Source organism: Prionailurus viverrinus, chromosome E3 (assembly GCF_022837055.1).
Source record: "Prionailurus viverrinus isolate Anna chromosome E3, UM_Priviv_1.0, whole genome shotgun sequence".
NCBI classification, from domain to species: Eukaryota; Metazoa; Chordata; class Mammalia; order Carnivora; family Felidae; genus Prionailurus; species Prionailurus viverrinus.
In genome coordinates, this window is record NC_062576.1 from 5,850,938 (window position 1) to 5,876,984 (window position 26,047).

General features: G+C 60.5%; 1 protein-coding gene across 1 annotated transcript; it reads right to left on the minus strand.

The window, feature by feature from the left end:
* Window positions 1-227: 227 nt before the first annotated feature.
* On the minus strand, window positions 228-25,748 carry TECPR1 (tectonin beta-propeller repeat containing 1). The gene is given in 26 exon segments (XM_047839513.1): window positions 228-1,732; window positions 1,886-2,005; window positions 2,143-2,249; window positions 2,941-3,000; window positions 3,003-3,032; window positions 3,896-4,031; window positions 4,335-4,515; window positions 4,966-5,022; window positions 5,947-6,026; window positions 6,106-6,202; window positions 7,161-7,263; window positions 8,244-8,365; window positions 9,235-9,392; window positions 9,509-9,658; window positions 10,198-10,353; window positions 10,666-10,811; window positions 11,176-11,666; window positions 13,754-13,899; window positions 15,419-15,520; window positions 16,897-16,997; window positions 17,105-17,279; window positions 19,132-19,257; window positions 20,227-20,349; window positions 20,606-20,788; window positions 21,288-21,535; window positions 25,673-25,748. Coding segments are annotated over 25 exon segments (3,537 nt in total). The 5' UTR covers window positions 21,513-21,535; window positions 25,673-25,748; the 3' UTR covers window positions 228-1,570.
* Between the last annotated feature and the right edge of the window lie 299 nt (window positions 25,749-26,047).

Genomic DNA, 26,047 nt, shown 5'->3' on the forward strand with positions numbered 1-26,047 from the left:
ATGTTCCTTAAATGACCCAAATTTGCTTTGATTTCTCCTAATGGTCCCCTTCAAAGTACTAATGAAACCAATGCTGTGTCCTAAAACAAAAAACAAAAGAAAGATTTCACCCCCCCCCCCCCCCCCCCCCCCCCCCCCCCCCGAGACTGCTAACTTTTGCCCCAGGCCGGATGGGGGAGAGGGGACTGCATTTTGATCACAACGTAGCAATAAAAAAATAGCATGTGTTTACACTCTGGTGTGAGTTTTTATTGAATAAAGAGCATCCAAGGAATCAGGATGGTTCGGTGGGGCGAGCAGGTAGACAGTGGGCACTCAGCAGGACGCGGTCGCCCTGGGGCAAGGGCAAGGTGAAAGCGGCTGCAGACAGCGGAGGGCAGGTCAGGTCGGCAGATCGCTGCTTGCTGCTGTAGAAGAAATCCACCAGGCCCATCCGCAACCAGATGGTGACGTGTAAACAGACAGGACCACGTCCCCCAGCCCACGCTCACACCTCCTGGTCCCACATGCAGAATTCACCGCAACGCAGAGACCATCAGCTCCCTCCAGGGCCCCCGCGGGGGAGGGGACCTCAGCCGAGACCTCTTCCAAGTCAGCCTTTGGGTGACAACGCCCTGCGTGGCCAAATGGGATCCGATGCACAGCTGGCCCCTCCTGATGGAATCCCAGGGAAGGCTGGCGTGGGTTCTGTTCCCAAACCAGCAGAGGTGAGCTTGGGCTTCTAACGGCCTCCAGGCAAAGTGTCTTGTAGGAGGCAAATTTGAGGCTTTGCCAGTGGGGTCATAATTGAATAAAAAGCAGCAGAAAAGCTGGTTTTCATTCAAGGAGCTTTCCTACTGGCCTGGCCGGGAAGACTCTTGCCCTGGGGTGTCGGGTTCGGGGCTGCGGCCTGCACACCCCATGTCCCTGCGGCCCCTACACGGTGTGATCAGACACAAAGGGGGCCGCCCCCAAAGCCAGCGGGGGAAAGGCTGGCTGAGGGCAGATGCCCACAGTTCTCTGCACGTGGACAGCTTCCCCCGTGCACGCCAAGGCGCCTGTGCCCACCCGGGAAAAAGATGCCCCTCCCCAGCCTTCACTCGCAAGCTGTCAACTCTTGCTGAACTTTTGAACTTAAACCGTGAGTCCGGCTTTGAGAAAAGATGACAGAATGGGGCAAAGTAGCCGCAAGACCCATAAGCCATCTTCTTGGGGCGAGGGGCAGTGCCCCTGTGCTGTCTGGGGACACCCAGGGCCTCATGGGTTCAGCTTCCCTGGAAGGCTCCAGGCTCTAGGTTCCCTTTCTGGAAAGACAGGAGGCAGACGGGGAGAGGGACAGGCCGGAGAGGCAGGGATGAAGGGGCCCCCACCCCACTCCATGGCCCTCCTCGCAGACAGGGACACCGAGGGAGCGTCCATAAAGCTTCACATTTCTGGGCTGGTTCAGCCAGCGCCTCCGAGGTGGCTGTGACCTCGGGCCAGCTTCCCTCAAGGATCCACATCCAAGAACGGCTCAGACGGGAAGGCTGACTTATCACCCTTGATCCTTCACACCTGCATGAAGCCTCCTTCCAGGTGAGAGGAGACAACCTCAGCAGCGGACCAGGCCGGGGGCCTCCTGCGGGACGCCGGCCACCCCCGAGGGTGCACCGGGGAGGCCCCGCTCCCCACTGCATTCGGCAGCTCTCTCCTGGGACCTGCCCCTGAGGGCTCTGGTGGCATTGGCCCGGACGGAGATGTGATCCCAGCCCCCCTGGAAGGAGAGAACCTCGTCACCCGTGCTGCCGGGGGCCGAGGGGAGAGCCCAGGAGATCGAGGACCCCAGAGGGGCTGTGTCCCACCAGCCCCGGCGCCAGGTTCCAGCGCACACGGTGTGACCACGCAGCCCCAGGCCAGCCTTGCTCACCCCAATGCCGTAGTCCCAGCCTTGCCCCTTGGGCTCTCGAGGCTGTACCCCTGTGCGATGACACACGGTCCCCCGGCTCAGGCTATGGCTCCCCTGGACCTTGTTGGCGATAACCCAGACCTGGAACGCAGACCCGTTGAAGCCCGGCCCCCAGCTCCAGTGGGACTGTGGGGATGGCAACAGGGAGAGCAGAGCAAGGACCCGGAGCACCCCAAACCCGCCCTGGGCCTCGCCACCCCCACCCCAGGCACCCAGACCTGGTCCAGGGGCCCCACGGACACTTGGCGCACGTTGTTGGACACATGCTCCCAGCTGGAGCCCTGCGGGTAGCTGGGCGTCACCCCCTGGCGATACCACAGGTTTCCTGGGGAGAGAAGGGCCCAGAACGTTGGAATGGGGCCGGAGGCGGAGGGGGCCGGACCACACTTCCGGGGGCTCCTGCGTCCCCAGAGAGAAAGCAGCTCAGGCTGGAGCCGGCTCTGCCCTCTCCACGCTGCCCTCCACCTGAGCCGCATGATCATCCCGCTGTGCCGGGCTGGCACCATCGCGCTCTCTCTACGCATGAGAAACTGAGGACAAGGAATTCTTTAAACAAATACAGAGAACAGGGCCTGGGCACAAAGCCCTGGTTCCAGTCCTGACTCTGCCCTCTCTTCACCTTGCTTTGCGACAACAGCCGCAGAGCAGAACAGGGAACTGGCGAGATCCCTGTCCGAGGTGGCACAGGTAGGTGACCTCCGCCGGCCCCGAGCTGCCCGCGGGACTCCCGCGTGGCAGGCCCGAGTGGTACCCTCTAGGAGAGGCTCCCAGCAGCCACGCGGCATTGCCTGGCCTCGGCCCCACGCCCTCTGCTAAGGCCCAGGCAGCCCTGACCAGCCTGCATGGCTCGCAGGACGGACTCATTCGGAGGCTGATCTCAGGCTGATGGCCCCTCGTGGTGGCTTAGCGAGGTCTTATGTCAGGGACCCGGGGCTGGTGAGGGTCTCATCCCACTGCGGTAGCTCAGGGAACCCCTAATCTCCCCTGGTGGTCACTGAGGATCAGAAACAACTTGCCGTTTTCATCCAAGGCATACACTGACGTCTGCCCCACGGACACCTGCTTCAGTCTCTGCTTGGGGGGGACGGGATGTGGTACCAGCAGTCACCTGCAGCGGGTGTGAGGTCGGACTCAGGATGTAGCCGGGAGACTCCGATCCTGCCCACGAGCTCATAGACCGTGTGACCCCACCCCCTGCGGCTCACAGGGTCAAGGCAGGTGTGGCTGGCCTCCGTCCCCAGGCCAGCCAGGTCACACATGTGTGACGGGCCTGGCGTGAGCTGAGGGCCAATAGAGCGAGCCCCCCAGCATCCCACTCCGCCCAGGGCCCTCGGAGCCTGTGGCGGCTTCCAGACCGTGGGGTCCAAGGGGCCCATCTCAGAGTAGGGACACCAAGGAGCCCAGCCTGGCATGTGGTGGCCAGCCTGTTCCGGGGCCACCACGCACAACCACCACACAGGCCCCCTGTCCTCGTGTGGATGGCAGCAACGTGCAGGCTGCCACCTCTCTATAGGACCGCCTCGGGGCCAGCTGCCTCCATGCCAGACACTGTCTAGACAGCCAGCCAAGAGCAAGCCAGCCTGGCCTGCGCTCCCAGAGGGTCCCCTGAGTAGTTCCCTGTGCAGGGGGATGCAGGGCTGTCCTGAAGGGCAGGATGCGTGAAGAGCCCACAACCAGCAATGGCCGGGGAAGGGGGCTGAGGCTGGTGAAGGGCAGCTGTGAGGGACTGTCCCACCCCCTGGGCGAGAGTCCCCATCTGTCCTGGGAGGAGGGGGCATGGCCTCTGGTGACAGTCCTGGGTTGGCCCCCGCACCTGGTCCCCAGGCAGCACTCAGTTGAACTGAACGTTAGGGGACCCATCTTCCTTCCCCCAGAATCGCAAGCACGTGCGGCCTCACCCCGACCAAACCCTGGCCGCCTCTCGTCCCCACGCACAACCGGTGGGGATCATTCTAGGGGGACAGCACTCACCGGCCGGCTGGGCAGGGGACACGGAGCCCCGGTAGAAGGCGGAGCCATCCCTGGCCACGGCCCACACCTGGTGGCAGGCCCCGATGGAGACAGAAGTGAAAGGCTGGTCAGTGCCCACGTGCAGCCAGGAGGAGCCCTGGAGATGGGAGCCAGAGGGGACACTGAGGGCTGCCCGGGCCTAACCTCTGCCCCTCCCCCTGCCCAAGGTCCCAGGTGAACTGGCAGCTCCTCAGGCCAACCTCAGCCTCAGCTCCCACTGCCTAGGGAACCTAGTGACCCCTAGGGCCACATCCTGGGGCCGCCGGTCCCCGGGACTGTCCCGGGCAGGCCCCTGGAGGCCTGAGCCCAGCCGGACTTTGGTCCAGAGTTCTATTTTGCGAAGAATCCGCCAGAACCCCCAGAAGGGCCCAAGGGCTGGCAGGTGAGGCAAGGTGCTCACCGCGGGGTTGAGCTCAGACACACCCAGACGACACAGCACATCCCCCTTGTCACTGATGGCCCAGAGGGCGATGCTGTGCCCACTTCTGTTGGCGCCTGGGCTCTCCGGGATGATGGACACATCCGCAAGGGCAAGAGGGCCCACCTCCAGCCAAGGCCCACTGGTCACCAGCTTGCACTTTCTGCAGTGGGAGACGTCAGAGCTCCGGGTCTGATGCTGCAGGAAGCTCCCCTTCTGCCCACCCGGCCTCTGGGGCCCCTGAGGGGAGGGCCGCGACCACCCCCAGGGCCCACATGGGCACCCCTTTCCGCTGGGCAGGAATGAGGGGCCTGGAGAGGCCCCGCCCCACCCTGCCCTGCCCCCAGCCAGGCCTCCCATCCCCGACCTGCCTGTCCTGCTGGGAGCAGAATCTGCCAGTGACATTTCTCTTGTTTGTTCTTGAAAACAAACTCTTCAGAAACCAGAGAGCAGTTGGGAGCCCAAGGGCATTTCCTGGGCTGACATTTACTTTGATTCTGTTTCCCTCCCACCCTCTCTCTCCCTGGCGGCGGCTTTTCTTCCAAGGGGACTGACTGGTGAGGGGGGGACCTGTAGGCGGGGACGAGGCCACGCCTCCCAGTTACCACTTTACCTAGCCCAGCACCTTCTCCTCACAAAATCCTTCATGGTTTTGTACCCGTGGTACGAGCTGCAAGAGGAAGAAGCCCAAATCAAGACCACATCGTGCAAGTTTCCAGAAAGTGACAATACCGCACACACACACACACACACACACACACACACACACACACGTTCTTTTTCCGCCCGTTAAAGGGCGGAGCCTGTGAGCCACGGCGTGAGCTCAACAGGCAGCAGGTATCACAGGACACGAGGCTGATCCGTCAGACGCCTCCAGCTCGGCTGGGGTCTCCGGGGCTCAGGTCTCCCTGGGGTCAAGGTCCACGGGCCAGGATGTGGCAGCTGCCGGACCAGGGGGCTCTGAGTCCTCCTCACCACTGGGCCCACCAGAGCCCTTCTGGGGAACAGACGAGCTGAGGCCAAGAGGAGGGTCAGTCCAGGAGGCTCAGATGTGGCTGGAGGGGATGCCTGCGGGTTCGCCTGCCCCTGATGCCTGCCTGGTCGGCCCCGAGCCTGGTCCCGCTCAGAAGCCCTGGCTTGGGCTCCCACCGCTCCGCCTTCCACTTGGATGTGACTTGTGCACCGCAAAGGGCCTGCCGCCCACCAGTGCCACGTACCCACCGGCCACCAGGCCCCCCCCACGCCCCCACTTTGCAGACTTGTCATCCACATCTCCCTTTGCCTCTCACGACCGCACTGGCCTCACTCCACCCTTTGTTCAAGCTGCCCCTTCACCCGATACCTTCCTCCTGCCGCCCCCACCCATCACCGGGTCCCTGGCTGGCCCTCCCGGAACAGATGAGCTGGGGGCTTAGGGAGCCAGGACGGCCCTCCCTGAGTCTATCTGCTGAACCAAGTGACCGGCCCCAAACCCTGCTAGCAGCTGAGGGGGGCATCCAGGGGTCTGCTCCTCGGCCACGCCCTGGGGCTTGTGGGGGGCCGGAGTGACCCAGGACAGCAGGGCAGGGGTGCTGCGTGGCAGAGAGACGCTTACGCAGGGAAGTCACTGGCATACTGCCAGCCCTCCTGGTCGGTGCCCCCAGGAACGCTGAAGTCCACAGCCCAGTCAGAAACCTGCGGGGAGAGGCGGGTCAGCACAGGCGGCCCCCGGCCCCGGCCCCGGCCCCGGCCCCGGCCCCGGCCCGGAGCTCACCCAGCTCCACTGCAGGGACGGGGGCTTCGTGCTGGCCTTGGTGCGTTCCTGCAGCCCCGAGGCGTCGCTCCACATGTACCGGTCGGTGGGCAGACCCCTGTGTGGACAACAGGTGTGGTGGGGTCACATGAAGAGGAGAGAGCGGCCAGCACCAGCTGGTGGCAGACAAGACGGGAGCTCCTGGGACATCTGTGTCGGAAGGGGTGAGGGGCAAAAACAGGGCTGCCCCAGGGCAGGGTCTGCCCGAGGGCTGCGGTGCACTGTGGTCTGGGAGCCCACGTCTTCCCCCAAGAGATGTCACAGCCCCAGTACCTGTGAGCGAGAGGTGATCAAGTTGGCATGAGGTCACTAGGGTGGGCCCTAAACCAACATGACAGTGTCCTTACTGAGTTCAAACTTCCCGAATTGGGAAGGCGATGTGAACACAGCAGGGACATTACCACAAACCAAGGGATGCCCGTGGCTCCAGGCTGGGAGGCCGGGAGCAGATCTTCCCTTGAGGCCCCCGGGATTAAGTGGCCCTGCCTGCACCTCGATTCCAGACCGCCCCCGCCAGCCTCCAGAACTGGGGGAGAGTCAACGTCCACTGTTTAAACTGCCCAGCGTGTCGTGCTTGGTGACGGCAGCTGAGCCGACCCAGACAGAGTGACAAGGGCACACGGTGGTGTCAGGCAGCTGGCCGTGAGGCTCAGGGGGCGGGAGCCGTGGCCCTCGGTGCGCATGGTGCCGCCCCGTCCCGCTTCCTAAGGACCGAGGAGGAAGGGGGGACGCTACCCACAGCCCATGCGGAGGTTTCCAGGACGTATTTGGGCCACGGGTATCAACTGCCTTAGAAAAAGCTCACGCCCCGGTTTGCTGGGGTGGACGGAGAAACTCCCAAGTATTTACACACAAGGAAACCCCTCGAGCTGCTTGTACAACACCGTGAGGTCACGCACGATCTACCTGTCCGAGGCTGAGCGGAGGGCAGATGTTGAGCTGAGTCGCCCTCGGGTATCGATCGGTGGGGCCATCACCGTCTTTACGTTCCCGCCGAGACCGTGGCTGAGGCTTACCTGCTGGAGTAGCCGGTGACGGGGTTCCAGCGCTGGTTCTCGTAGATGTAGACGCATTTCACGTCTGACTGTGTGTAGATGTTGCTGGCGCTGCTGGCCAGGCCTGGGGGGAGAGGAGGCTGACGGATGGGGACTCAGGCTTCCGTCAGAAGCACTGAAAGGGGCAGAGGAAGGACGGGGAGGGCCAGCAGAGAGGGGCTCACCGGGCTGCGGAGCGGATGTCCCAGGGGCTGGCCTGGGTTTCTCTCCCCATGATTATTCTGGGCTGTTGTTCCAGGAGAACAACATGAGGCACACTCAACCTCCCGCCCATGCCACCTTCTAGCTCTGGTCTTCGTCCCCCCCTTCTCTTCCTGTCTTCCCACTTAACCAGGCACCAGGCAGGTGGGGGGCCCCACCAGCTCCTTCTTTACTAATACTGAGACTCACTGTGAACCCCAATTTCCTCATGTGTAAAAATGGGGACAAACGTTAATTTCTGCCTCACAAATCAGGGTGCTGTTAGGCCTGGGAATGTGAAACTCCTGTGGTCTCAGTGGACCACAGCTGCTTCTACGGGACTGGCCACCCCTCACTGCAGGGCATGCGGGCTGTGGCATGGAATTTTCCACCTGAGGGTTTGCTTCCCGCCTCATCTCCCAGAACCAGACACAAGGCCCCTGCTTCCCAGAACTGGGGTGGGGGCGGGCAATAGGAGTTCAGCAAGCTCTCATGCCCTAAGGCACGACCCACCCATTCAGGGGCTAGAATTCTGAGACCCAGGCCCCAGGGCTGCCCCCAGTGTACCCTGAGGCCTCGTCTGTGAAATGAGGGGTGAAGGTAGCTGCCTTTCTAGAACCTTCAAGGACCCCGGCTCAACTGTGGGTGCGGGACCGAGGCAAGGTCTGGTCTTCAGCTCTCACACCTCATGGGTTGGCCACGGGACCATCCTTTGTGGAAGCTGGTGGCCGTGGTGAAGGTCACCCGTCAGCCAGCTGCCAGCGGAGAGTCAACACCGGGACAGTGGCTCCGGTGTGGGGTGGGGAAGCCAGATGGGCGGGGAGGGGACGGGCCGGGAAGGCCCGGGGAGCTGGCCACCCTCACCTTGGAAGCAGCTGCCGCCGCCCGTGTAGACCCAGGCCGTGTGGTCGTAGCCGATACCCCACACCACACCCTGGCCGTTGGCTTCCACCACCCGTAGGTGACCTCCCATCTGACGCCAGAACCTGGGAGCGAGGGGAGAGGGCAGGGAGAAGCGTGTCCCGGTGGCCTTGGCAGCCTCCTCCCCCTGCAGCTGTTTGCTCAGTCGCCTGCCTCGAATATCCCGTTTTTATTCATCTTCAATCCCCAAGTGGTGGACTTCCTGAGGGACGATGGCACCTGCCTGGTTTCCATTCGGTAGTGATCAGAGCTAACTCAGCCCCAGAGTCAGCAGGGCGGGGACCAAGCCAGCAGCCCTCACGTGACATGCCCCCTGGGGGCCTGGGACGGACATCTCATGGCAGAAAGCAGGGTCATCTCATCAGGATGAGCCACGACATGGGCCAGCACACTGAGGTGACAGTGCAGCCTCCCGGGTGGGCAAAGTACAGGCTGCTACCTGGGTCACCCTCCTGTGGGTCCAGGTCCTGCTACTGTCACTGGAGGCAGTGTGACTTGTTCCTCCGGGTGCAACACACACGGCCTCCAAGAACGGAGGACCAAAGGTGGACAGACTCGTCCACTCTCCCCTCTCGAGCGGGGCCTCCTGGCCTCACCTACATTGGGCTCGGGGCCACCTAGAGGGGGCCCTAGGTCAGTGCGGGGAGCTAGGTACCCCCTGCTTCCCCACCTCAAATTCCGGGTGCCCCAGAACGGTGCCACCACCGCCCCCCCGTGGACGACCTGGTTCCGTCTCCTGGTTTTGAATGCCACCTACAGAGTCACCTCGCTCCCGGCCCCCAACACCTGCCTGAGCCCTGCCAAGTTTCCAGTCCCCCTCGGGGTCCTCGACCAGGCCCAGGAAGACTCGAGACCTGGGAGCCAGACTGCGGTTTCCGCCCCGGTGGGCGGTGGGCGGTGGGAGGCGAGGCCAGGGTGCGGCTGACTGACTCACATCTGGTCGCAGGGCAGCACGTGCTCCGGGGCCTCCAGGTTCGGGCTGGGCTCGCTCACGAAGATGTCCCCCTTGCAGGTGATGGACCAGATGGCCTGTGGGGAGGGGCGGCCGTGGACCCTCCGGCTCTCACAGCAGGACAGGTTAAGCAGGGCAAGCTGGTGTGGGGAGACGGTGGGTCACTGTCGGGAGGGGGGCGGCCGGCAGGCCGAGGCCAGGCTTCCCCGAGACCGCTGCCCACTGAGCCCGGACCATCGTCCGTGTAACCACTCACCCAGTCGTTCATGTCCTGCTCGGTGGCGGCGGCCAGACGCACAGGCCACCTCTGCCGGGTCCTCTCGGGGGTGTAAAGGGCGAAGGAGTGCTTGGTCTCGTTGAGCACGGGGACCAGCACGGTCACCTCATTGAGGAACACATGGATGTACTGTTCACAGAGGGTGGAGGGCGGGGCTGTCACCAGGGCACGGTGGCCCCATGGGGCTGGGGGCACAGCGGACCTTCGGGCGGAGCCCCTGCCGCAGCGGACGGACCGGGGTGGTCTGGGTCACGGGTCACCCCTGATTCCACAGAGCCGGTCCCAGAGGCCCCCGGGGCCTGTGGGGTTTTAGCGGTGGGCTCTAGGACCAAGCAAGTTCTGCACGGAGGCCTAGTTCACGAGCAACCACATTAGTTACATTCTCCGTGTCCACAGGACCACCCTCAGCCCTGGCTGACTGGGTTCAAACCCCAGTCCTCGGAGGGCTGAGCGGCTCCACCTCTGAGGCTGATTTCTCCTCTGAAATGCCAGGGGCTGCCGGCGGCTCAGTGAGGCTGCAGCAGGGGGGGCCTCCACACCTGCCCCCCACTGCCAGGGCTGCTGTCACCACGGGCTGGACACGCACCCCCCCCCCCCCCCCCGCCGAGCACCTGGGGGGCCTGGGTCCCGGTCCCCGGTGTGCCCTTCTCACGGGACCCCCCACGCACCTTCTTCTCCTCGTGGACCACATAGTAGATGAAAAGGATGCTGTCCCGAGCCCCGTCGAGCCCCGTGAATTGCTCCAGGGCCACGCGGACGTCCACCCACTTGTGAGGCTTCCAGTCACACCACCACTGCAGGGCCCCCGTCTTCACCCACACCGACTGCGGCACGGGCCCCCAGCGCACGGGACAGAGTCACAAGCGGGCCCCGCGTGAACCCAGCTCCCCGACCTCCCGCAGTGACGGAGATGGTGCTCTCGTACACCCGACAGGTGCCGAGCCCACAAGCCAGGGTCGTCTATGCACAACCTCCTCGTACTCAAACAGCCCGTGGCGCGGGGAGGGGGGGGGGGGGGAGGGGTGGCGGTGGCAGCGGGCACTGTTACCCCACGCTCTAGATGGGGAAGCTGAGGCTCGGGAAGGTGCTGTGCTTGACCCAGTGTCACAAAGCTTGTCGACTGCCCACCTGCTCACCTGCTCCACCGCCTGCTCGTAGTGCCAGAAGTTCTCCAGCTCCCGCTTGGTCCTTTCCGTGAGCTGCTGGAAGATCTGCTTCCGCCAGGCGGCGGTCTGGGCCGGCGTGATGGACAGGGACAGCGTCTGCATTGAGGGGGACAGGCCTGCAGGCCAGCGGAGCCTCAGAGCCAGGGCTTCTGTTTTTGTTTTTAACCAGCCTTTTCTGGCTGGAGAGCTATGAGCTCTGTAAAATGCCCCACAAGGGCGTGTGGGGGGCTCGGTCGCTTGGGCGTCCCACCCTTGATTTCGGCTCAGGTCATGATCCCAGGGTTGTGGGACCGAGCCCCGCCTGTAAAAGGCCACCACTGCCAGGGCAGGGAGAGGGGAAGGGGCGCCCTGCCCCGCTGGTCTCCGAAAGCTGCTGACAGGCCGGCTGAACCAGAGGGGGCGTCCAGGCAGGACATCGGGTCGGCTCCCCCAGCACGGAGCACCCTCTGGGGCGCTTGGCCCCCGGACACCTGTGCTCACCCGACTGGACGGTGAACCACTTGAGCACGGTGTGGGCCTCCACGGCGCAGTCTCCTCCTGACACCCAGGCCCAGAGGGGGTGGTCATCGGCCCCGTAGGGCTCCTCCAAGCCCAGCGGGAGGAGCCCCAGCGAGGAGAGGCCAGTGGTCTCTGGAAAGCCAGCAGCCGAGCGGCCGGGTGCTCTCCTGGGCTCCTTCAGGTCAATATTGGTCCAGGGCAGTTCGGCCAGGGTGGAGGCCGGGCCAGGGCAAGGCTCAAGCCCCGGGGTCTGAATGGCAGGGCCAGCGACCTCCTCCTCGCCGGGCTCTGTGGTCCTGCCGGTGCCTGAGCCCGGGGCCAAGCTGTCCCTGGGCTTCCCGGGACTGTCTCCAGACTCTGCAGGGCCAGGCCGGTCTGGACCTGGTCTCTCGGCTTCTGAGGAGGCGTCCGTGTCGCTCGGTGCACAGGACTCACCACTGCCCCTCACCTCGTCGCCGAAGAAGCAGCCGGCACTGGGAACAAAAAGGGCAGACCCGTGACCCCTTCGAGGGAGGAACACGCGCTGCCGTGGGCAGGCCTGGCTCGTCCGCCGTGACCCCGGGCGAGCCACAGCCATGCGGCCACGCGCCACACACGAACAGCTACCTCCCACGGAACTGGAGCAGCCAGGTCACATCCCAGGTCGATCAAATCATTGGCAGTCCTATTATTTTCTCACTGTGGCAAAGGACCTGTGACGGAATACTGACCGTCTCAAATGATGCGGCATGCAATCCACGTGCAATGTCGTGCGACCACGACTACCTAGTGCCAGAACTCTGTCGTCACCCCCACACGGAAGGCCCGTACCCATTAAGGAGCCACACTCCATACTCCTCTTTCCCTGCCCAAACCTCCAGGTTTAGGTAGAAACGGTATCATACAACACGCGATCTTTTGCGACTGGCCTCTCCCGCTTAGCACCATGATGTCACCGCTCACCCGCGTCGCGGCACCAATCAGTACCACATCCCTTTTACTGCTGAAAAATATCCTGCTGTAGGGATAGGCCACATCTCATTCCTTCATGCGTGGATGGACTTTGGAGTTGTTTTCACCTTTCTGCTGTCGCGAATAACGCTTCTATAAACATTCACATCCGAATTTTTGTTTGAACCGTTTCCAGTTCTTCTGGGTGTATGTCGAGGAGGGCGAGTGCTGGGCCACACGGGAATTCTAGCTTTAACTTCTTGAGCAACTGCCAGACTATTTTCCAAGCAGCCACACCATTCTCTCCACATCTTGTCAACACCTGTTACCCCTTTCATTTTTGACTGTAGCCCTCCTGGTGGGTGGGAAGGGGCATCTCACTTTGGGTTCTGATTTGCATTTCCCTGGTGACAAATGACGCCGGGCATCTTTTTCTGTGTGCTTTGGAGAAACACCTATTCGAGTCCCTTGCCCTTTTAAAACTGAGTTGTCTTGTTGTTAGTTCTAAGAGTTCTTTATATATTCTAGATGCTAGGTTCTTGTCAAATGTATGATTTGCAAATATTTCCTCCCACTCTGTGGATGGTCTCTTCCCTTTCCTGGTAGTATCCTTTGATGCACAAAGGGTTTTCATTTTGATGAAATTCTGGTTGATCAATTTTTTTTTTTTCCTTTGGGTTCTGTGGTTTCTGGTCACATTAAAGAAGCCATTGCCAGACCCTAGGTTGGGCGTCTGTAGTTTTGAAAGCTTCTCAGCTGATTCCAATATTTAAGAGCTACCAGCTGAGAGCCTAAACCCTCAGGTAATTGAGGAAGGCGCAGCCCGGCCGGTCTCCCGGCCCTCTCAGCAGGGTGAGGACAGCCATGCTAGGGGAGCAAAGGGGTGTGGACCAGGGTCTGGGCAGGGCCCACGCTGCAGACAGGAATGTGGCCAGCTGTGGAGCACTGTACCAAGGGTTCCCGTGCCATAGGACCAGGCAGGTAAGCACTGCGGGCAATCGTGTTACGGAGCCAAGGCGTCTCCAGCTGAGCTGCTAAGTCATCTGCCGGCACTGAACGCCAGAGGCCAGAGCTGGGACTCATCTCCTCTCTACCCCCGTGGCCCTCAAAACTGTAGCAGCGGCAAGCCTGGGACCTTGTGTCTAACGCAAAATCTACTGAAACAGAAGCCCAGGGGCTGGGGCCTGGCCATCTGGGTGGGAACAAGGCCTCCAGGCATTTCTGGTGCCCGCCCAAGTTTGAGAGCCCTGCTGTAGACTGGAGAGAGCCCCAGTCTTCTTCCCTGTGGTCCTCTGACGGAGGGGTCTTTGCCTGCACCCCACGAAGAAGTCTTTTCTGTCCGAGACCTTGAGACTTTCGAACCAGTGGATCAGCCCTGTTCAGGGCCGACCCCTGGCTCCAACATGGATAACCTCACCCACCTGCCACCTCCCGCAAGCCTGCTCCCATGCGCCACCCTCGGGCTGAGCAGGGGCACTGGGAGCAGGAAGGGAGAGACCTCACAGGCCATGGCTCTTGTGGGCCGAACCTGGTTCTTCCCTGCCTGGGACAAGGCCCAGCACCCCACTGAGAGGCCACCGACGGCCCTTCCCGACCCGACCTCTCCATGCCCTGCTGCCCTTGGGATCACCTGAGGAGACTTGATGAGCTACCAGAGTGTGACCGGTCACACTCTCGGCTGGCGACGATGGCCTTCCATGTTTTCCCACTGAGCTCGCTCTGGGTGACACCCTGACGGAAGTATATGGCCCGGTCCTCACAGCCAATGCCCCACACCTGGCAGAGAGAGGGACTGCTGGGTGGGAGGCCAGCACAGACCCTTTCTGGGGTGTGAGGGGAGGGCAAGGAGTAGGGGACAGCACCCTAAGGCTGGAGGACATGTCTGCAAATGCAGGCAGGAGCCCCCGGCTTTATGCGCGGTCGGGTGCGCATGTGCACATGAGTGTTAGGGCCTGGAGGACGATGGGGTGGATGTGGGGTGTGTGCACAAGTCAGACACAGGGAGCAGAGGCCAGAGAGGACTGGGGAGGGCACGGCACCAAGCTCAGGAGAAGCAGGGACCCTGTCCTGGCTCCCCAACCTCAGGCAGACCCTGGGCTTTGGGGCAACAGAGTCCAGGTGAGGTGCTGATGCCACTGGGTGCTGTGCCGGCACACAGCGTCCACCCAGGCCCCCGGCTTCTGAGTAGCCCCTCGTGGGAGGACAGCTGTTCCCCAAGTGCGCCCAGAGAAGGGTCTGGGTCTTTTTAAAGATGCAAAATAGGAGCGCCCGGGTGACTCAGTGGGTCAAGTGTCTGACTCCTGACTTCCGCTCACGTCACGATCTCATGGTTTCGTGAATTTGAGCCCCGCGTCAGGCTCCGTGTGGACAGTGTGGAACCTGCTTGGAATTCTCTCTCTCTGCCCCTCCCCCGCTCGGGCTGTCGCTCTCAAAATAAATAAACTGAAAAAAAATTAAAGATGCAAAACAACCTCCTTGACTCTGACCTCCTTTTCAACGAGAAAGGAAGCTGGGCAGGCATCCTCCTGCTCTCCACCGGCAGGCACGAAGGAGGGCGTGCCGAGCGGCTGGGGGGCCCGGGGAGCAGCCCGTTTGGGGCCCTGGCCTGCAGGGGTGCCTACGGGAGTGTCTACGGGGCTGCATCCGCCCAGGGTGGTCCCAGTGGCCTTGCTGGGAGGGCTGCGGTGTCTCCAGGCTGGCCTCCGTCCTCAGCCCCCACGTGCACTAGCCGGAGCCCGTCTGGCCCCTGGCCGCTGTGTGCCCAGCTGACTGGGGTGGGGGGGAGGAGAGCGAGGGGGCCCAGGGGAGGCCAGCACCCCTGCCCTGGGAAGAGCTTCTAGGGCGGTGCGTTGGGACACAGGGAGTCTGAAAAGCAGCCAAGCCTCCTTCTCTACCAGGAAACACACTCTGCGGGGACGTTTAGGAGATGCCGCACCCATCAACTTGGGAAGATCACTTTCACTCTTCACTTACTGAGTGGATTTTGCCCAAATACTTCTCGGCAAAACCCCTCAAGTCTCCAGGATGTGCTCCCCACGACTGCTCTGCGGAGGGACCTGGGATGAGCAGGGGCTCTGGGACCCTGGGCAGAGCTAGCCCCCCCGGGTGCCCCTGCAGGCGGGAAGCCTCAGGAGGTGCTGGCACCCCTCCCCCCACCCGTGCAGGCATCACGAGCAGGCCTGGCTGGAAGGGGCGGCAGGAAGCATCAGGAGCCCCTGCTCTGAGACAGACCCTTGCTGTGTACGAACTGCTGACCCTGGCCGTTGGGACCCACAGCTCAGCGTCACACGCACACCTGGTCATTCAGCCCCACGTTCACCATCGTCATTTCTCCGACCATCTCGATCCAGCTGGTGCCGCAGGGGTTGTGCGAGTTGATGCCTCTTCGGAACCACACCTGGGAAGGTCAGAACCAAACACACCCCCTTGGAGGGCCGCTGAACGAGATTAATTTTTAAGGGTTCTGGAAGGACCAATGAGTAATTTGGTCCTCTGGTCTCTGGCTCATGGCCACAAATGAACACAGCACATCACTGAGAGAGATGTCATCTGTGTCCCTCTTCCCCATACCTCCGCTGCACCTCCTTCTGAGCGTGGCACTGTCCCACAGGGCTGAGGGTCACCTGCCCCCGGCCACACCTGTCCTAGCGGCTTCCTGTCTGTTCTCTGGCAGAGGGCATTGCCCCTCCGGGAGACAAGGCTGCCTGAATCTTTCAAGAACCTTCTCTCTACCAGCTCAGCACCTCTTGGCACCAGGCAGGAGCAGCAGGGGCCCACTGTTTCACTGTGCACAGAGCTGGGGGGTGGGACTTCTCCTGGGCGGTGTCTGGTGGGGGGTGGCACGCACCACATCTCGAATGCAGACACTGACCCGTGAGCCTGACTAGAGACATCTCACCCCCATGGACCGCGGTATAATCCTCATGCCTGACCCTTGGAAAATACCATTTTGTCTGGTCAAGTTTGCCCCTATGTAATGAACCACACAATTCCTGAGGTGGGATGGGGGGAGGTGACCGGTTAAATGAGAAACCCTAAAATCGCTTTTATGAAAAATTCTAGGATGACTAAAATGTCTCCTTGACCCAAAGAAAGTCTGCACAAATATTTGTCTGAAGACTGAGCAAACTGCGGATATAAATAAGATTTCCTGCTCACTGAATTCATCGTTCTCAGAGGGGCTTAGTAAGTTGCGGTCTCTGGGAAGTGGATGCTTTGGGTGATCTGTACTTTCTCAGGCTGGGGGATGGCCTGAGGCTCAGGGACCTTCTGCGTGGACACAGACTCAGACATGTGGGGGTTCTGCCCCCTTGGACAATGCTACCGATGCCTGGGAGGTGGGGTCGGAAACACCACGGAAGCAAGCTGAAATCTCATTTCACTGGACTTGTCTCTGATGACGTAAAAACGAGCACTGGATGGGATCAAAAGGATTCAAATGGCAGAAGGTTCCAGAAAATTGGCACTGGACTATGGGAAACGTTACAGCGTACTGAATGATAAAGACAGTTGTTCTGCAGCCAGTACGGGGGCATGGGTACATCGTGGAGCTCACCACGTCCTTCAACCCCAGAAAATGCACGCTGCTTGGCTGGGATTTGTTCTAAAGGGTTTAGACCACACTAGCAAGAGTAACCACACAGCCCTCAACATTAGGTGAGCCCTCGATTCGATTCCCGTATGGGCCAGTGATGCCTTTAAAAGTAAAGGAAGAAAGAAAATAAAGAAATTAAACAGAGCCCTTGGCCCCAGCCCCCAGCAACCCTGTCTTACTTTCCGGTCCTTGGTGATGGCCCAGACCACGCTGACTCCCACGGAGACGTGCATGATCCCATTTTCAGATGTGGGAGGCTCCACTATGGACCAGGAACTTCCTACCCGGCCCCAGAAGAAAGAGCAGGCGGCCCTCGTCAGCAAGAGCGCTGGGGAGAAGAGTGGGCGTCCCCCTGCCTCTCCCTGTATGGGGCGTAGGGCTGCCCACCTTTGGGATTGTTCCTGTTGATTCCTTCCCGGACCAAGGCCTGCCCCTCCCAGAGCGTGACCCACAGGAGGTCGTGGGGCCCACAGCTGATCTGTACCGCCTCCCCTGGGGTGTCCATGAGGGACCACGATGAGCCTTCAGGGTTGGGGTGGCTGACATCCTCTCTGTACCACACCTGGGTGGCGGAGAAACCCACGGCAGGGTCAGGCGGGGCCCGGCCAGGGCTCCGGGTCAGGCTTACAGCCCAAGCCTGACTATGCTTGCACGAGTATGTGCACAGGCCAGGCGTGGAGTCTCTGGGAGCCAGGGGGCCCTGACTGTCCAGACTCGCTCTCTCTGGCCCCACTGCCATCGCAATCCTCATGCCAGATTAGATGGCCCCCAACCGCTGCTAAAAAAAATGCCACCCAGGGTTTCAGCCATCCTGGCTTTGGAACATCTGCTTTCAAGAACCCCTTTCCCATTCACCTACGGTCCCAGGGAGACCTCGCCCCATCCAGCCCCAGGGGTCCTATGCCCCCTAGTGGCGATGCACTCTCAGTACACTGAATCTAGGGGAGGTGGGGGGGGGGTCCCTGGTGGTGAACCGGGAAAACCCCTAAATCCCTTTCATAGGAATGTGTAAAATATCCACTTCTTTTTTCCTTTAACTTGGAGACAACAAGTGTAACAAAATATTTAAGACTGAGCCACCTGTTCATATTGTCCAAACCGTTTGGCTCACCTCATCTGGAAGGGGCTTCACGTTGCCAAGTGGTCCAGGAGGGTGGGACCCCTCCCAGGCTGTCTCCACACTGGGGACCACGGCCTCCCAACCCTTACACCTCTCCCTCACAGCCCACCCCTGGGCAGCCTCCATTCTGCTACCTGCTGGTTTGGGGGCCCCTCAGTCTCTCTAGCTTCTCCTGGAGCCCAGGGTCCTAGTCAGACCTTTATGGCCCTCAGGAGTGCAGCAGGGCTGTGGCTGACAGCCAGCACGGAGCGACCACAAGCGCTGCTCTCACGCCCCTGTTCTCCCCTCTCTCTGCATCCAGGTGCTCATGGACCCTCAACGGGGGCTCTGTCCCAGCCAGCTCCCTACCACCTTTCAGCACGGCTCAGAAAACAAACAACTGTGGGTTGAGCTATGCCCAGGCCAAACAAGAGTCCAGAGGTAAGTAAGCCTGATAAAAACCTACTGTGATTATTCCAAGGCCAACCAGAAAATCGTGGTGAACTTGTGGTAAAGGGTACGTACGGACTGGACAAAGTCTGCTCTAAAACCACAGCTAAAGTGCTGAGTCACCTGCATGAAGGACCACCTATGTCACTACTGCCAGCGGGAGCTGGCCTTACTCCTTGGTTCATAAACTTCCTGAGAGAAGAATCTCCTCTTCTCTCTAAATATCCAGGCACCCAGCCTCTGACCTCCCCACCTACCCGTCTACCTACTCACCCATCTATCCACCCACCCACGCACCCACCTACCCATCATCCATCCACCTACCCACTCAGCCATCCATACAGCCATCTACTCTCCACACACCCATTTATCCACCTGTCCATTCACCTCTCCACATAACCACCTGACCCCCATTCACGATACTATTGGAGACTGCTGTGCGGGAACCACCCGAAGGGAGTTGGCAGGGAACTCAGAATCTGAGGAGACAACATTGAGGACATCTGAGCTCAGGGTGGGCACTGATCCATGCTCGGGGCGCAGAGAAGGGATAGGCCAGGGCCAGGCATGGGGTGGGAGGTCAGAAGCTTTGAGGAGGAGGAGGAGGACCAAGTGGGTCCACAGAACCGCAGGATTCACAGGAGGGGTTACTGTGGGGACCCTACTAACATGGCTCCTCGCCTGCTCAGGGCGGTCCCAGCTGTAGGGACAGGCGGCGAGGAGCGGAGAAGGGCTCAGGGACAGCCCCCACCCCTAGCTTCCACCTTTGGCCCGGAAGGCCAGTTTGTCTCCTGCCTGCTCCTTCCGGTGGCTGGCCTCCCCCAGCTACCTCCCATCCTAGGACACAGGGGGACACGGGCCTTACCTTTCCCTGCAGAGACACGGCCCATACGGACAGGCGGCCCACAGGCTCGTCTGTGATTTCCCACCCCCCCACAGAGAGGTCATTGAAGGGGTCGGGCAGTTGCTCGGGGTCATCCTTCGAAGGGATCTGAAACGAGCAGGCATGTGGCAAAGGCGGTCACGACCCGTGGGCACCCGGGCCAGGAGATGGCAGTGTTCCCCTCCTGGTGGACACCCAAGTGCTCTGCCCCCCTGCAACACTCCCCGCTATCTTCCCCCAGCACGCTGCCCTCTGTTCTCCAGCTCAGCCCGCCCACAACTGCCTGACTCCACAGAGAAGCCAGCAAGCCAGCATCAGGACAGCGAGCTCCCGGCCCTGGGTCCCCTCTGCCCAGGCCTCCCTCTGTCGGCCACTAGGCCTGGGGCTGCTACCCCCAAGGGCCCACTGCTGCTCCAGTGTGGAAGGCAGACGTACAGGCAAGGTCTCGGCTCTGTGCTTTGCAGTGACCTGACTGCCGTGACCCTGTACCCCCACCTAGAAGGGGGCCGATCACAGAACCTGGCCCTGGGTGTGAGCCGTTACCCTGTTCTCTGGGCGGCTGCTCCCAAGGCAAGGGGATGGCAGGCTGGACTAGCGGCCCCACCTCAAAGCAGGATCCCTCCAGAAAGATCTGGCGGGGGCCCAAGGCCCTCCTCTCATTCAAGGCCACATAGGACCCCAATCCAGGCCTCACATCCCTGAACTGGGAGATTTCTGGGGTCACGGGAACAACCCAAGAGCCAGAGTGGCTCCTGTGGGGGTTGGGGGAGGAAGAAGGGCACAGATTGTGCCTCAGTCTGGGGCAGGAGAGCCTGGAGACCAGGGTCAGGTCAAGTTCTGTGCTGTCCCGGGCCACAGTCTAGTCCGGCTTCCTCTGTGGCCAACTCCCAGCCAAGAGCGCACTCAGCACCACAGTGCTCTTGGGACAGGAGGTGAGTCAAAGGCCAGGTCCCAGGGTGGCATGGTACGCCCTGCCCAGAGGAGGGGTGGGCGGGGATGAGGGTCCCACGGGACCCTCCCAACCGTGGGACTGCTGTCCAACCCCGCCCCCCACCCCGGCCACACTCAGGCATCGACCTTGGCCCAGGCGTCCCGGGACTCGTATCTCCTGTACCGGATCCACCTGCGCCGCCGCACACAAGAATTCCACTTCTTGTCTCTCGTGTAGGTGGCGGGGAAGTCGATGGCGTACGTCCACCCCTGAAATATCAAGCAGGGGGTGGCTCTGTCAGGCTCCTGGGGAAGGAAGGAAACAGCTGGGGATGGGGTTGGGGGGAGCGGGGTAGAAGAGAGGGAGGGGGACAGTGGTAGGGCCCCGAGGGCCCAGCCCCTCGTATCCCGAGCAGGAACATGCAGGGCACCAGCTGAGGGTGGACGCTGGGGCACCGGGGACAGCGCCGGGGGGCACGGGGTCCTTCCCCACAGGGAAGCGGCGGCAGGAATGGAATTCACCTACCCCTTTCTCGGTGGGTTCCCCTCCAAAATTCTCGTCCACGTACCAGTCCGACTCCCACACCCAGTGCGGCGAGGGCAGCGCCACCCCGTCCAGCGGCCGGTGCTGGAGCCCACTCACGTCACTCCACTGCCAGCGGTCGCTGGGCAGGAGCTTCTCACAGAAGCCGCCCACGGGGTTCCAGCGCTGAGGGCCGGGAAGCAGACACAAGGCCTTAGGCCTGCTGCCGGCCCGGGGTGGCGGGGACCTCTCCGTGACGAGCAGGACCCTGCCAGTAGGGCCCCCCTGCAGAGATCTCCAGGATGGGAAGTGAGCAGGGGGTCTGCCTGGAACTCAGGGATCAGAGCCTCCCACGGCTCATCACCAAGCGCCAGCACGTCAGCAGCTCCCCAAAGGGCAAACAACCTGCCGTGGGACACAGGGCCCCGAGGGGCAGCCGGTAGGGGTCATGGCCCTGTCCCAGGCTCCAGGAAACTACCCGGAGCCCACCTTGTGCAGACCTGGCCAGCCTGCCTTGATAAGGACACAACAGGGGGCCTGGCCCCAAAGGCCCTGGACACCGGACAACTCTGATGTTAAGCAGAATGAAGGAAACGAATGTGGGGCTTGGCCACGAGCGTGGGGCAGGGCGATCTCCTTCCCGGCAGACCAACCAACTGAGCCGCCCAAACCCATGCGACTCCACCTGGTTCTCATAGGCCTCCTCCCGGCGGCGGATGGGGACGTCGCTGGCGCACACGTACACGTAGACCTGATTGTCACAGGCGATGCCCCAGCAGCACTGCGTGGCCGCGCTGACGCGCTTGAACTCCAGCTGGCTGTCCTTGCAGGGCTCCCAGTACTGCCCAGCCGTGGAGAGTGTGTGCACCTTCCCGAAGAGATCCACCGCCCACAGCGCCGAGTTGGGCATGGCAGCGGGTAACCGAGGGAGAACTGGTGGCAGGAGGCCAAGGTCAGTGTGGGCAGCCAGTCCTGGCTTCCAGTCTAGGGCCCTTCTTCTTCTTCTTTTTTTTTTTTTTTTTTAATGTTTATTTACTTAGAGAGAGAAAGAGGGAGAGAGAGAATCTTGAGGAGGCTCCGTGCTGTCAGCACAGAGCCCAACACAGGGCTCGAACTCACGAACTGTGAGAGCATGACCTGAGCTGAAATCAAGAGCCTGAAGCTTTAACCAACTGAGCCACCCAGGTGCCCCTAGGGCCCGTATTTGTTCTTTGTTCTTTCTTTCCCTCTAATTATGAGGATTATTTTCAAACATACAAAAAATATACAGAGGAAAAAAAAATGTAACATTCAAGTTATCTATTTCCCCAAATTTAACGAGTATTATCATTTGATCATATTTCCTCCACACCTTTCTTGTCTCTAAAAGAATAAGTGAAGGGGCGCCTGGGTTGCCCAGTCGGTTAAGCGTCGGACTTCGGCTCAGGTCATAATCTCATGGCTCGTGGGTTCGAGCCCCGCATCGGGCTCTGTGCTGACAGCTCAGAGCCTGGAGCCTGCTTAGGAGTCTGTGTCTCCCTCTCTCTCTGCCCCTCCCCGCTTGTGCTCTCTTTCTCTCAAAAATAAATAAACATTTGATAATAATAATAATAATAATAATAATAATAAAGAATAAGTGAAAAGTTACAGATTTAGTTCAGTCTTACACCCATGGCTGCCTCCCCAGGAAGCCTCTGCCCCACGGTGGGCAGGTCCCCTCGTTTATGTGGGTCCCACAGTGACAATCCTACGTGGGGGTGGTGAAAGCATCCCCACAGCCACAGTCCTGCAGGAGGCCTACGGCTGTGTGATGGGGATGTGAGGGTCCTGTCTACGACCCCCTGTGTGACCACCCTCTCCTGGCCGAGCCCTCTCCATCCGCCATCCTCCACTCCTGCCGCCTTTTTCTGTCCTCTTTCTGCTCCGTAGGCGGTGGGCAAGGTGACTGGTAAGCTCTGTGGCCACCCCCACGCCTCCAGGGCAGACCGTGCTGGTGCTCCCTGGGGCCTGACTCCCGGAGCCTGGCTTCCGGTAGGGAAAGCCTCCGACCAGGGCAGGGCCACGAGGTCTGGGATGACAGCAGGCCTGGGGAGTGGCAGCGGGAAGCTCGGCCTGACACCACCCCAAGGCCAGGAAGGAGGCAAGAGCTGCTAGGAGACAGCATCCCACCCTCACGGGAGGCTGCTAGGCCGGCTGTTCTGCTCCTGCCAGCACACCAGAGGCTGTGGGCGCTTCACACAGCACAACTCGATGACACAGATGCAAAGCGTCTGAGAACAAGAGCATCTGCTACAGGCAAATAGGCTCTTTTGGAACAAAGCGTGTCTTACGAACACCAAGAAGAAAGTGCGGGCTGAGAAGGAAGAAACCAAGGGATGAGGAAGAAGGGAAGCAGAAGGAACAAGAGGGACGCCCGGGTGGCTCAGTCGGTTAAGCATCCTACTTGGGCTCAGATCATGATCCTGCGGTTTGAGAGTTCAAGCCCCGTGTCGGGTTGTGTGCTGACAGCTTGGAGCCTGGAGCCTGCTTCGGATTCTGGGTCTCCCTCTTTCTTTCTCTGCCCCTCCCCAGCTCTCTCTCAAAAATAAATAAATATTAAAAAAATACAAAAATAAAAAAGAGGGAACGGGAGCCAAGCTTTATGAAACATCCCAGAATCCCGACCTTTCTGCCCTGGCCCAAAGGCTCAGCCAAACGTATGGGCAGTCATGACACCAGCCTTCTGGAGCCATTTGAAAACTGGTATCTGTGTCCAGGTGGAAGAGCTGCAAGGCACCCCCTCTTGACCCCTGCCTGGCCCAGCCTGAGGGTCCACCACCCGCCTCTGGCATCTACGCTGTGACTAAAAGTGCCCAGAGCCACACCCTGGACCCCGACTGTTGTAATCTGGGTCCTGGCTCCATCGCTTTCTGGCACCACCCAGAGCCGACTAACCTCTCCATGCCTCAGTTTCTTAATCTTGTAAAAGGCGGAAGGGAACACCGACCTACTTACAAAGTTGTTGTGAGATTTACGTGAAATCATACAGGTGTAGAGCCTGTGATAGATCATGCTCAGTACTCAGCCAGAACTCAATGGGCATTATTGGCATTGTTTTCCTACTTGGCATTTGCGACCACAAACTCCGACTTATCTCCTATCTCATAGAAAACAGACAAAATCAAAGCCCTTTCTCTTCAACCTGAGCCTTTAGTCTCTTCATTTGCTTAGCACTTAACAGCGATCTGCACATAGTGGCTGTTCAACCAAAGTTTACGGATTATCACGGCCACCTACATCCACTAGATTGCCATCTTCCTAGGCTAGGATGGAAATACTGCCTCAGGTAAGCCGAATGCCATCGATTACTTAAGGTTTAAAGTAAGGTCATAATAGGTGGCAAGGCTGGCGATAAAACTAAAGACCAGGAGTAGAAAAGATGGTGGGTGGAGGGGTGCCTACTGTATAACGCGTTGAACTTGGCTGTGTGTCTGAATATCCTCATCATAAATTGTTGGGGGGAAAAGTAAGAATTTTGGAGGTGAAGGGAATTTGGTTCTTATGATGTCAGTTTAATATATAGCCACTCTTCAAAGCTATCTCTCAGCTGACAGTCCACATTATAAGAAACCAGTGAAGTCAGGCTACCTGTGGGTTGAGCTCAATGAATAGTGACTTTGACTTGTATTTGATACACTTCCCTTCAGAGAAATGACTAAGCAGTAATTTCCACACAGACATAATTGAACCTTCCGGGCAGCTAACAAAAGACTCTGCTGCAGAGAAAGGACAGGAATGGGGGTTATGTTTGCAGACTCCCTTCAGAGTGGACACCCAGGCACCATCATTTCCCAGCCAAAGATGACAGCGGTGAATATCCTTGGCCAGCCTCACCCCCTTTCTGCTCTTGCCAGGATGCTACCCCAACTCCTCATATACCACTTCCTGGCTGTGAGGTAACCACATAACCAATCCAGGGACACTGGGTCACTGGGTCACTGGGTCAGAGGACTCTTGAAAGGAAAAGCAGGTTTGAGCATTAAGTCTCTTGATTCTGGGATCCTGGGACTCCTTTGTTTTGTAGGGGTAGAGAGAACACTATCCAAGAAAGCAACTTCAGATTCACCAAGAACTTTTGCACAATGAATTCCAATTGGACCTTCAGTCATTCCACTAAGAAGACCTGCTCACCACCCTCAGAGCCACCTGCCTTTCTGAACAGGTTTATTAATAGATCCCTTCGGAGGCCAAAAGGTCCCCAAGGGAAGGTGGGGGTGGGGGCAGTAGGGCGAGGGTATGGTAGAGGGAGGGACACAAGGGACCAAGAGAGCTCTTGAAGCATCTATGTCCCCGACTCTGCCTTAGGACTCCTTCCTGAAAGGTTTCCTGTTGGTTATTCTATTACATCCTGTCACTCCCACCCTCTGTACAAACACAGGGAGTCTGGCTACTGAGGTTGCTTACTGCCAGCCATTTGCAGGGGCTGTTGGAAAGCGACAACAGGGTCCAAAGACGCGGGAGAAAATAGCAGGACATGCACGGTAGTTGAGTCCTTCCTGAAGCAGGGTCCACCGGTCGCACTGGCCAGGAGATGCCCTGAGCCTGCAGTTTCGGGATGAACCCCACCCCATTCCGCTACCACCACCACCCCCCCGCCCTCCCCGCGATGATCGCGGGCAGGTCAGCCTTGGTTTCATTCGGCTGTATGCACTTAGGCGACAGGTGGGCCCCCTGTCCAGCCACCAGTAGCACAGTCGGAGCGCCCGGCCCTCACCATCTGCCCTTGCTAATCCCACGACAAGCTGATTTGCTCCTACCGCTGCCTACAGGAGGGACAGACGGTCTCTTTGCAGCTCGACCCCCTAAACCCGCAGGCTCCAGGAATCACTCCAGCGCAGAGACTGGGGTGGAAGCGTCAGCGGGTGTTCCGGGGGACGGCGACGGCGCCCGGCACGGTGTGCAGGAAGGCGCACCTGCACAGCCTCTCCCACCCTTCGGTGTCAGGGGCAAACGCAGCCGCGGGGGAGGAGGCGCCGCTGCCCTCCGCCGCCTCAACCTGTCCGGAGAGGCCGGGGTGCCCATCCCACCGGCCCGACCCGCCGCCGCACTCACCTGGGCTGGCGCCCGGCGGGCGGGGTGGCGGCGATCGCTCCTCCGCTGCCGGGCTAGCGGGCCGGCCCTCCCCCGGCTGCCGGGAGAGCGGGCGGGCAGGAAGCGGCAGTCAGGCCCGCGCCCATTGGCCGGCCTCGCCGTGACGCAAGGCCGGGCGCACGCGATTGGCTGCGGCGCACCGCATCACAGGCCCGCCTGGGGGTCGCGCGCCCACCCACTTCCGGGGTCGCGGTGGAGTGGGTGAGGCGGCTGTCGGGTGCGACGAGGTGTCTGCGCGCTGCTGGGAGCGAACCGCGCAGACCCGCAGACCTCGGTCGCCCCAGGACCCCCCCCCCCCCACCGCCGCTCCCCGAGACCCCCGGCGCTCCCCAGGAC